A 12,622-nucleotide genomic window follows, 5' to 3' on the forward strand; every position below is an offset into this window, starting at 1 on the left:
CAGGTTGCACGCAGGTAAAGTAGGAATACCGGAAGGATAATCCATACGCCAGGCTCAAAGTCGCCAATGGCAGCGTACCATAATATTCAAGCATCCTGTCACGAAGAAGATGCAGACGGGGCAGGTTGTCGTGAGGCACAGAAAGTGCAGCCATTTCGTAGTATGAAAAGTAAAAGTAGCACGCCTGCCACCAGCGCCAGAATCAGCGGGACACCGCCAAAGACGCTCGAAAAAATAGAATGAAAAAATGCCGGAATCACACCAAAAATAGTTTGGAAGGAGGTCACGAGGCCTGAGCCTACAAGTTTAAAAAAATGAGCCAGGCCAGTTGTTGACGAGGCATTGAAGATTGTTTGGATCAAAGCTCCAAAATGCAGGGGGAGGTCAGTATTCAAAAGCGCCTGTACCTCAGTGCGCGTATTTGCCACGTGAAGGACAAATGTTTCTCGGGAGGAAGTCAATGGCACCTCCTTTTGGGACAATAGAGCTCTTATTCTGCTCATCTTGTTGAACTCTGCTTTCAAGGTCGGAATCGAAGGCCAGATGGAAACATCCAGCCGCCCATGCGGGGGTGGAAATAGAACATTATTGTAGCAGACTACTCTCTGCGATACAGTTACTATATATGGGATTCCCACTAACATCCCGCAGCAAGCTTCATTATTCAAAATTAAATAACTACCATTTGCAAGCAGCGTGAAAGATGGTGTAATCACTGGCACCGGGATTCCTTTGAGGACGCAGGCCAAATTTGGGGCATGTACATTGCATGCACCGTGTAACTGAATGTGCCTACATACTACAGAATGATCAGGTGTCGAGGTGCACTCCTCACCTTTCAGGTAAACCTCTTTACCGTCTCTTGTACATCTATACGTAAAAGGGAGAGATCAAACCTCATGTAGGAACGCGGTACCCAACTGTTCATATCTACCCAGAGCATAGTGTTTCATGCATGACGTAAACTTAAAAAGCGCGAAAGGGAGCGTGATCAACCCATGTACTAACCACACGGCTGAATCCAATTCCGCCACAGAGAAAGGTAACGGCTCCAATTTTTCAATGTGTAACAATGAATATGTAGCATCTTTCATGGACATGAACTGCTGCTTTACAGTAAGGTTAAAGGGAAGGAATAATGATGTCGTATTCATATAGTCCCAGGGGACCTTTCCTGCCTTTAACGTTTGTAATGTCCATGCAAACTGCACAACAGAACGCAACTGGTTTTGACCATGATACAATACAGACATATCATCATGTACAATACCAACAATTGAAGAAACAATATTGTCTAATGTATAAATTCTGGAAGAAAGAGTGTTAATGCTGTTATCCATAACGGCCAAGACCTTTTCCATATTTGCTTGATCAATAGCCCTCAATCTTGAAGCCGCTTCAATTTGCGACAATTTCCATACTTCGTTGCAAATAGCATACGCCCACCTCTGGCAAAGGAGTCACTTACTATAAGAGTAGTGACTCGGGGATCAGCAAACTCCAGTGAAAGCACCAGAGCCCGGAGCTCCGCCAGTTGCGCGGTACAATCACCCAACGACTGCGTATGCACGGCATCAGATTGGAATTCACCATTTACGAATGTACCCACGACAATTGCGCAAGCCGCAGAATAGGCATGCTTCGATCCAATCGCCGGCTGCGCCGAGCCGTCAGTGTATATGACACAATGGTATTCTTCGAGCGGGCGCAAAGACAGAGGAGCCGGATGAACAAATTCATACTGCAAGTACTCCTGAGTCTGTAAAGAGGCGTCAAAGATATAAGTGACATCTGGTGATGTCAGAGTCGTGGCCTATTGTATCCACCGTGGATGCAAAGCTTTAGGATTTGGTACACTTGCTTTTGTCACTGCCTCTAGGGCAGGATACGGTGTTACAACCAGTATGTGTTTTCCTTGTGACAGTGCGCGTTCTTTAAGGATCGCCATCTGTACTGCCGTCAGAACTTTCTCGACAGTGGAAAAACGCAACTCAGCAGAGGTGTACAAGTGTGATTTATACGCAATGGGGACTGTATCGCCCTCATTGAACGTCAAGTACGTGAAACCCACTGCGCCTGGTACTATTCTTATTACCAGGTTAGTGCGGTTATCACGCGTCAGTAAGTATTGTGAAGCAAGAAGATCAGCCTGTAAAGACTGTAGAATAGCAGAATGTTCTAGCTGCCAGCTAGACTTCGAAAAAGAAGGTTGTACCAAGGCGTAAAGCGGCTTGATATGCTGGGCATAATCAGGAATATACGTACGTCCGAAATTCAGAAAGCCCAGCAAAGATTGTAATTTTTTCAGTGTTGTAGGAGCACGCAGGCATGCGCACTTCTCCAGAAAGTGAGGAGCCAATCCCTTACCTTCATTGTTGAGCTCGTAGCCCAAAAACAACACTGTATATTCCGCGATGTGAGACTTCGCAAAATTAAATTTGTAGCCATATTCCGCAAAACTCGTAATGATATTGTCGACTCGAGACAGATGTGGCATCAGCTCATCATCCGTGAGGTAGATATCGTCAACATAGGAGTATGCGTCGGGGTCCATTCTTTCTAAGAGAGAGACCACGCGAGCGGCAAAGACGCCAGGGCTGTTTTCATAGCCCATGGCTAATCTTGTGAACTGTTTTTGTTTGCCGCCTGAAGTAAACACCGTCCACTGGCTACTCAGTGTGGACAGGTTATGGCTAAAAAAGCCATTGGAGATGTCAAGTGTCGTTTTAAATCTCTTACGCACGAGACTATCGACAAGAGCCGAACTGTGAGTATTTTGTACCGCGCAGGTCCGGCAATGCGAATTTAAGTGCCGGTAATCCAAAACTAAACGGTACGACCCGTCAGGCTTCGTCACTGTGAATAAAGGGTTATTCATAGGGGACACACAAGTTTCAATAACACCCTGATATTCCAATTGGTCAAGGATTGCAGCGACGTGCGGTCTAGCTTCACGACGCATAGGATATTGGGGCTGTGGCTGGGGCATAGACCGCAATGGAATCTCATGGCAGGGGGACAACCGGTCCCATCCCACCTGAGGACGATACAATGCCGGCGCTAGCGCCAGTGCCCACTCCTCAGCGTACACTTCAGCCCGGTCCTTAGGCACTGTGTGCGCAAAGGACGGGAGGATTACCCCCCCCCCTCTAGGAGCTTCTAAAATGAAAGCTGGGGGCCAATCTGCCTCCGCTAGGAGGATATCATAGGTGGTAGTCAGATTATCCCAAAAAATCCCTTTTATTGTACGTTGTATGTCACCCTCAATTAGTAAGACTATTTCATAGAGTCTGTCAGGGGGAGCCACTCTGGTGTCAGCTGTCTCAACAGTAACCAATGTATCAGTTGCTGTTGCCGCCAGAAATGGACGCAGAGCTTGACGGACTATGGTAATTTCCGCTGCGCTGTCCAGTAGCGTCAGCGCCCATGTCCGGTTCCGAAGCCGTGTCCGCACTATCTGAGGCATACCTTGCCATCAGAGCAGCCACTTTCTTCTTCTGAAACGGGGGTCTTTGTCTTGCGAATTCTTCTTGCTTGCCTTTACCTTCAGTCTGTCGGGGTTGGTCACGTGTTTGTGGAGCACCCCGACCTTTGCCACCGCCACCGGACTGTGAAGACGATGTTTCCTGTGAAGAACGAGGAGAACGTTGTTCAGAAACCTGAAATCAATCAGGAGACTTAATAGTAGCACGATCACGCAGATCATAAGTGCGCTCACTACCTGACTGAACGGGAGAGGCAGGCCGAGACCCCTGTTTCTGCTGCTGCTTTCCCTGTTGTTTTGACCGCCAACTCTGTTTCGGAAAGTTTGGACGGTCATCCTTACCAGAGGCTTCTGCCTTACCCTGCTGCTTAATTTCGGGAGTTTTTACAACAGGTTTAACTCCTAAAGAGCTACGACCCACATCTTTGTATGCCGTCGAGATTATTTTCGCGAACTCCCGCGGCTTATCCTCTTCAGCAACTTTCTTCAGTTCATTACGAACTTGGAATTGCATAGCATCACCCTTAAGGTTACACATTACCATGGTAGCCACCAGGTCAAACTGTCCGAGGAGCCGCATGCCTAATTCTATCGCAGACTCCGCACCGTGGTTATCTTGAACACGTTTAATAACGGAGGGCAGTACCGACATAGACGGAGTGCCAAAGCACTGCGAGTACGTCGCTGCAAAGACCTTGCCCCAGTTTACACAATCATCAATGTCGGGGACCAAGTCTTTAGGCAAACTAATGGTAAGGATCCTGTGTTTCTCCACAGGAGATGTATTCGGGTAAACCGCTTCTATTTGGTCAAATTTTTCAGCAAGCCGAAAAGGGAAATCATCTCTATTTGGGGGGCGCTTGCCCATAACAGAATTAACCATAACAGGACTAATGACCACTGCGTGGTGGTCAGTAGGCTGCCCCGCAACAGCAGGTGCCCCCACCTGCACATTGCGTGACACGTACTGCACCAAAGCCCTATGTACTGTAATAAGGGCAGTGTGCAGTACACGCAAATCAGCCACCGGCACCGTTAGGTAACGGGGATGAGGCGTATATCCGGCTAGTACCGGCCAAGTGGCCCCTGCAATTGACAAAGGGCCCATTCTCGACGGTATAACCGCATGGGGGAGGGCGCCATTAAACCAAATAAGATGCTGCCAAGCAGATATTGGTATTTCTTGTGTCCTATACGGTGTATAGTTCGCTGGCACGGCAGTGGCAGTGTAAGTATGAAAAGAGTTATCGTCCTCACTCACCGCCGGAAGCGTCACTCAAGAGTAAAACAACTCATAAGGATGAGCCGCATCGGCTCCTACCACAAAGATTACGTCCATACCAGTGTCCGGCACCCCATACTGCGTCAAATGACGTCTCAGAGGTGCCCGACTGTGCGCCGCTATATCGACAGCCATAAGGACAAGCTACACTCGAAGTAATTAGTAGCACAAGGGTTCAATAACCTTTTTAATGATCAAGCTTGAAGAAACCTATATCAACAGAAATAGGTAGGTTTAAATCCGTCAGACTTGTTATCCGGAAACAAGAATGAGGGTGCTGTGGACTAATATAAGCACTACTAAGGCGTTTCAACTCATAGACCAAACGTTAGGTGTGCCATGTTGCAGGGATTCTGCTTATACACAGAACTATGCGTAGAACCCCAGGACCTCAGTGAATTGTGGTGTACCAGAAACTCACCTCAGAACCCAGAACCCAGTATCCGGCTAGCATAAGTGTCCCATTCGTTATCCGAGGTTTAGCTCGGCGGTCCCAATGAAAAGACAACCCAGAACAAGCGACTCAGTGTACTCTCAGGAATGGTGGGCATCGGAAATACCTGTTCGTATATTATTCTCACATCAGTCCACAACAAGAATAAACAAAGACACGGTGAAAATAAAAAGAGTTTATTTTATAGACCACGTGTCCTAAGATGCAGTACTTTGGCTAATACAAGCAGACAAATGATTATAATTAAAACCATCAGCATCGTTACAATACCATAGAATATAAAGGGAGTGATCATGTTATAAATGACAGTGGATACTACCACCTTCCCTTTACTAAGAAGCTAATATTATTATTATGCTAATAAAAGGTCTCTTAGTCTTGAATAGGGGACCCCATACCTCAAAGATCAGCTTAGTGAAATCACATCACAGGAGCATCAGAAGTCTTCTCGCAGGAAGGCTCGTCTTCGGTCTGAATATTAAACATGATGTCTGCAATATTAAAAGCACCAACTTTCAGGTATTCGCAGCTGCCTGTATGTTATGGCTAAATAGTGAGTCGATCAACCTAGAGTGGAAAACATGCATTGTCTAACGACCCAGACTGTTCTTGTTACACCATGTACAGACCAAGGTCGCTGCGCAGAGCTCGGGATGGTAACAACAGATTGCTCTCGTGTGAGGCAAAGCACGAGCCAGCAGTTTGTTTAAACAATAACATGTAGATGCAGTGTCGTGCGCAAAAGCAACAAGATGGCTTTCTAACATCTAACGTGGTTATGCTAACTTAACAATGTATGTACGTATTAAGGGATTCCTTACTACAATGTGTCAGTGAGAAGGTCATAGATGTGATGCTTGTTGTTTTTTAGAGTGACCGATCATTTATTATGAGGCAGTTTAGAGAATGTGTTTTGGTGATGGTGTGACTTTGTTTTGTACAAGAGTGAGCAGTATTTTGTGGACTTGTTGCAGGTATGTCCTTAGTGCTGGCATTAGCTGTATGAGGATAGCAATAGTGTAGCTGTTCTGTACCGTATTCCTCATCCATCAAGCTATGAAGGCATTTTGATGGGTCTGCGTGTGTAGGTGGTGGAGATGGTGGATAAGAGTGAGTTGGTGAACTGCGTTGTTTTTGTATAGTAGCCTTGTTGTGCAGTTGACATGGAGATGAGAAATTGTGAAGAGTGGCATGTCCTTATTTTGTTTGTCTGTTGAGGGTGGAAGGTGTATGAGTTAGGGGTGGTGGTGCAGCATGTGGGTCATGTTGAAAGGTTCTAAATTGCCCAATTGATGACATGCGGTTAAAACAGAGTAACTATGTTGCTCTATAAGTGTTAAGTGTGGGGGAAGAAAGAAAGCTTGGTAGTGGAGTTGGTTTAGGGTGTGTATTATTTGTGTAGTCAGGAGAGTGGGAGTGGGTGTATGTTTGTACTTTGTGATGGAAACTATTATGAGGTAGTGTGTGTGAGATTTTGTTGTGCTGGTGTGTGTGTTATGTTTTGTTTTTGAGAAGTAATGAGAGGAGGTGATGTTGAATTTGTTTTTTTGAGAAGTATATGTATGTAAAGTATTGTTAGCGAGTGGAAGCTGCAAGGTAAAGGGGTGGTGAAAGTAGTACAATGACAAAATTCTTCACACTCTTTATGCTGCTTTTAACAATTTCAATCTTCCCAAGTATTGGGAGAATGGATTCAGAGGTTGAGAGGATGTCTGTAATCAATGATATATATTCAAAAAGGCATACTAAGAACTGTATACTATATACATCTGAGTTTGGCCTCTCTGAAGAGAAAATGGCTCTGCTGTTGTCAGGCTAGGAGCTGTGTGATGAACGCTGATGTCTAGTTGTAAGGTGTAAGACCACTCACAAACTGTGAAGTGTACCTCAAGAAAGCACAGAAGGTGGCCGCCTAATTCTTTCTCTTTATAAAATCTAATGAGCCACTGGCCCTGAAGACCTCTGGACATATCACCAGGCTTTGGCCAAGGAGTTGCCAACACAGAAGAGGAGATTATAGAAAATCTTGTTTTTCTGGTATTACATACCTATTATGCTGAGGAAATTGAAGAGGAAAAATTCCAAACTTTGAAAGCTTTTTATTCGATGTCCCAGTTATTGTCACTACTGAGAAATAAGGCAGGCTTGGGGAACAGAAGATTAATCAGCATTGCTTCAATTGCTCTTGTATGGTAAAACTGAAAATCATTTTCACTGAAAGATGGCACCCAAAGAATGAACACACACAGCGGTGGGAAAGGGAAAATTCTGACTCCCTTTTAAAATATTGATGACACAAATTCAGTAAGAACAAAACACTAATAATAATAGTAATATAATGTGACCCCACCTGGAATAGGGGTTCTCCGGAGTAGTATGTGTTTACTTATATTTCACTGACATATTTTCCACCATAAAGGATTTCGATCAGTACCTGTAAATAAAAAGCAACACCGCAGAATAGAAAGGGAGAGAAAAGGGGAACTGGTGAGTAGGTTATAGTCGACTGCGAATCTTATATAATGGTTTAAATGAGTGAATTGGTTGTCACCCACTGGTAACACAGAGGATGAATGAATAGTGTTAAGTTCCTCTGCCACTCATTCTCTCTCTCTCAGGTCAGTGGCATGAGGCATTCACCCGCGTTACTGTAGGTAGCCTGATCACTAGTGATCACAGCCATCTTCGAGATGGTTGCCGGGTAAATGTTATAAGCATTAACTTTAAGATGTCGCTTTCATAGTGGATGCTTCAAATGGCCCAGGTGTTTTTGCAACATGTTTGCTTCATGTCTAGTTCAGTTCAACCCATAGTCTCAGAGCTTTGTCAATTTTTGCTAATAGTAGAGGGAGAAAAAAGAGTAGTGCTTGTCATAACTAGTGCACTGCTGATAAAGAAGGCTTCCTCTGAGTACCAATGGTTACCCTACATCCCCAAGTCATTATTGGCTACTGATTCGCTAACTGGCCAACTAAAGTCAAAGAGCATTGGGAAAGCCAATAGGTGTGGTGTGGGCAGCCAACCTTATGGCTTTGCTAAGAATGTTTTTGTTTTGTCATGGCTTTTGCAAAGCTTTATTATGAGGGAAGCTGCCAGACTCTTGTCAAACTAAAAAAACCTTTGGTTTAAGACACAAATATGTTTTTAGTCTCAAGAAGCACACATTGCCAGAGAACTACTTTATGTGGATGGGCTCCTTGTGACAGGGCAAAATGTGTCTCTCACAGTGAAGTTAGCCAATGGCTGACCTCCCTCCCGCCCTATGCTGTAGTAGATGGAAGAAAAATGTAAATGCCAGGATAACAGACCATGGATGAAGAGGGATGGTTTATAGCCTTTATAAGTAAGTATATTATACAAATAATTTTAGTAAAAAATAAACGGTTTTTCCTAATGCCGGACCTAAAAAGGTCGAAATGCTGTTGAGTGACAGGGATATGGAAAAGAGGTTGAAAAGGTGTTAAGTCGTACAAGGGTGAGGTAATGTTTGATCACCGGGCCTTTGTTTAAAAAAAAGCTTTTAGAGCGGTTCTCGCCATCACAATCAAGTGGTGTCAGCTATCATCAATAATACGAGTATTAGGAAATAGAGCAGAAGATACTAATAAAGTATTCATTTCAGAGTTCAGATTTCTGCTGACGCTTACTACAGCGTATAAAATGAGGTTGTTATTGCCATGTCCTCTTATTCGCCCTTAATGTTATTAAAACAGCTTTTTATAAAATCTATTTAAAATGTAATTTTTAGATTGCCTGACCTAGAAATACGTTTAATTTTTGCAAAAAATCATAAGAGCCTGTGCCAAATGATAGATGTTACTGCAAATAGTTATTTGCATGGACTTCTTCAGATTTGTGTCATTCAACAGACGCCTATAAATTACTCCAGAACCATCTTTACCACATGCCAGCCACATTAAGATTACCACCTTTGTTCTATTGCATTTGGATTGCATTTTAACTTCTCCTAAGTCATCAATGGCTTACATTTATCTTTATGATGTTTCTGGTAACTCTAGCAATTGTGTTAAAATGACTGTTAATATTAACTGAAAATTAGAGCGTTTCTTTATACTAGCTAGAAGCTTTATCTGACGACCAACGTTCACATCCTTCTTGTTTCTCTATTTGCATTGTACATCATTTCTTCTTCAGATCATGTTTGAGACCTTCAACACCCCGGCCATGTATGTGGCTATCCAAGCTGTTCTGTCCCTGTATGCCTCTGGCCGTGTCACTGGGATTGTGGTGGATTGTGGTGATGGCACCATCCACACTGTGCCCATCTATAATGGATATGCCATGCTTCATGCCATCCCTCGTTTTCATTTCTCTGGCCGTGACCTGACTGACTACCTCATGAAGATCCTGACCGAGAGGGGCTACAGCTTCACAACCACAGCCGAAAGAGAAATTGTGCGTGACATCAAGGAGAAGCTCTGCTATGTCGCCCTGGACTTTGAGCAAGAAATGGCCACTGCTGCCTCCTCGTCCTCATTGGAGAAGAGCTATGAATTACCCGACGGTCAGGTGATCACCATTGGCAATGAGAGGTTCAGGTGTCCAGAGGCGTTTTTCCAGCCATATTTCCTTGGTAACCATTTTCTTAAAAGATGCAGATAAAAAGCTAAATCTTCCAGTATTTGGTGTGGTGGGGCTACTGATGTATAATGTGTGTTTTTAAGCTGCCACTTTAATTCTCCCCAGGCATGGAGGTCAGTGGTATTCATGAAGCTACTTACTACTCCATCATGAAGAGTGATGTTGATATTCGAAAGCATTTGTATGCAAATACTGTGATGTCTGGTGGGTCCAGCATGTACCCAGGCCTTGCAGACAGGATGCAGAAGGAAATCACTACCCTGGCACCAAGCAAAATGAAAGTCAAGGTGAGATGGTTGGCCTTTTGTTAAGAATGTTCTGTATCTGGATGTCTTCTGGCCTGACCCGGTGACCAGCTATGTGCAGGTTTGCACATGTGAGCAGGGGAAAAAAGGGGTTTGAATGTTTCCTTCCCATATTGGATTAGGGGTGGTAAACCTGTTCTTTTTAGTATAGACAATAAGCTTATTTATAAATGTTAATCGGGTACTTTAATAATAGCTGCTTTTTACTTTCTAGATTTCAAACTAATCTACCAAATTTAATGAGTGTTTTCTACTCCCCTTTAGTCTAAAAACGATGTTAACAATTCCAGGTTTATTCATAATCACTCCAGTTAGTACTAGCTCATTTACTCTTAGTACTGCCCACACACCCTTTTGCACCAGCAATGTTGCAATTAGTACTACTGGGCTCAATGCTGCTTGCATGAAACTAACTTCTACTGGTAGTTGAGGTTGTATCAGTACTTTCCCCTTTATTACAACTACTGAGATTGATACAACCTTTACTAGTTTACCCTCTCGTGGCCTAGTTAATGGTACCTTTAAGTATTTATTTTGCTGCAAGTAGAAACCTAGCTAACATTAGTACCATGTATAGCACTAGTGCCCTAACTCATGATACTAATACTGGTACCACTAAGGGCGTAATTATGAGTGGTGCAATTCCACCCCGAGCAATAACTCTGGATGGAATTACCACGCCTTCAACTACAGGTAGTTCTGAGCCGGTGACACAACACTTGTCTTCACTGCTGCAGGGACAGGAGTGAAGGTAGCACTACAGCTCAGGCCTTACCCAACTATTGCAGCATATGACGGGAGCAGAAAACTTCTGTTAGACAAGAAAAAAAGCTGCTCTGAGTACATGCACAGAACATGCCTCCGTCTTTCGCAGTATTGTGGAAAGCCGCATGGTAAAAGAAGCCCCATCTCCTTGGTCTGTGAGGTTATACCCCATTCTGTGGATAAAACTTATAATTAATAGATTATTTTACACGAATTTCGGCACAGGCTGCACCAAACTCCACTAAGCATTAACAATGTCAAACAGCTAATAATGCTATAAGCGAATGTAAACTCAGCTGTTAGTAGCAGGTACTCTTGTAGGCCTGTTCTTAATCATTTATGGAGTTTGAGAAATTTGACTAAATGACCACCTTGATATTTTTGAAAACTATTTGAGTTTGAACTTATCGCAAACAGTGCACTTGTAGTGATTGTGACACTCACAAAGGATAATTTTAGAGGAATCTGTGCAAGCACATTCAGTGTATTCTCAGATGTGGATTTAAACTGACGTGCTTGAAATTGGGACTCCGTCATGCTCCCTAATCCCATGTTTCTCTAGATAGAAGATTTCTGTTGAAGCGTGTTCTTTTAGAAAAAGGACGTAAGCTATAGCCATCTTCCACAAGGCCAAGTGGAACTGAATGTAGCTGGAGTCTACCATCTCAAGAGCCTAGTATAAAATGGTATGAAATTGCCATCAAAAGCAGCTGGGCAAAGTGAAGTCCTTTTTCTGGCCAGCTGTAAAAGTAAACTAGTGTTTAGGCTACCCGGTTGCAGGCCTTTGGTTCTGAACACATCCATTTTATATAGACAGCAACTTTGGTATTAAAAGGTTATAACTTCCAGTTTGTAAAACTAGAGGGCTCTTGCTTTGAGTAAGTGACTTCTAGTGGTATAACGCTTTCCCCTTAATTTTTCAGATCATTGCTCCACCAGAACGCAAGTACACTGTCTGGATTGGTGGCTCCATCCTGGCCTCCCTGTCCACCTTCGAGCAGATGTGGATCAGCAAGCAGGAGTATGATGAATCTGGGCCATCCATTGTTCACCGTAGATGCTTCTAAACAAATTATTATCATGTTGCATCAGGCCAAACAATTGCCCAGAGAAATCTGAGATTTTATTTGAGATGGTATTTTCGTAGTTTGCTTATGGTATTTAACTGCGGATTGGAAACTGGAAGACCAAAAAGGACCCAAGTATTGTAGAGAAAACATTCAGAATCCTGCAACGCATTCAAGGACTTATTTGGGCTCTGTCATTCCAAATATTCTGTAATATATTGTTACAAGTATTACTTGCATCCATGAAGGCTGACTAACTTGTGAAAGCAGAAAGGAAAAATTGCAAGTTAATAACATTTGCACACTTGACTAGTTCAAATAAAGTCCATGCGCTGAAAGTGAATGTTTTGACTTTTCTGTGTTATCTGCTTTACCTCTACAACACTTGCTTCAAGGGTTGATCATCTCTCAAAGTCCACTGGATTTTGGAGTTGTCTTTGAGAATTTCCATACATGAGGATCATTGACGGCGTTTGTGTGCTTGACAGGCTTCATTGCGGGGAGAGCTTTTCGCTTATGGAATCGATTAAAACCAACTTGTTGGCCATTAATCCTAGTGTTGGGAGGCTTGACAGTGTCATTCATTGTTGGTGGTCCACCAACCACATTGCTTTTTTTAGTGAGTGTGTGGCGAGAGGACCATTTGAGCCAGACTGCTACATA

The 12,622-nt window shown here is 43.5% G+C and overlaps 1 protein-coding gene across 1 annotated transcript in view; it reads left to right on the forward strand.

The window, feature by feature from the left end:
- LOC146796530 (actin, cytoplasmic 1-like) overlaps positions 1 to 12,292 on the forward strand; it is a 35,596-nt gene extending 23,304 nt beyond the window's left edge. The window contains exons 5-7 of the mRNA XM_085629146.1: positions 9,376 to 9,814; positions 9,928 to 10,109; positions 11,816 to 12,292. Of these exons, the coding sequence (XP_085485272.1) occupies positions 9,376 to 9,814; positions 9,928 to 10,109; positions 11,816 to 11,959 (765 nt within the window). The 3' untranslated portion in view covers positions 11,960 to 12,292. The remainder of the gene's footprint in view (positions 1 to 9,375; positions 9,815 to 9,927; positions 10,110 to 11,815) is intronic.
- The last annotated feature ends 330 nt before the right edge of the window (positions 12,293 to 12,622 follow it).

The sequence above is a fragment of the Triturus cristatus genome, chromosome 10 (assembly GCF_964204655.1).
Source record: "Triturus cristatus chromosome 10, aTriCri1.1, whole genome shotgun sequence".
Lineage (NCBI taxonomy): Eukaryota > Metazoa > Chordata > Amphibia > Caudata > Salamandridae > Triturus > Triturus cristatus.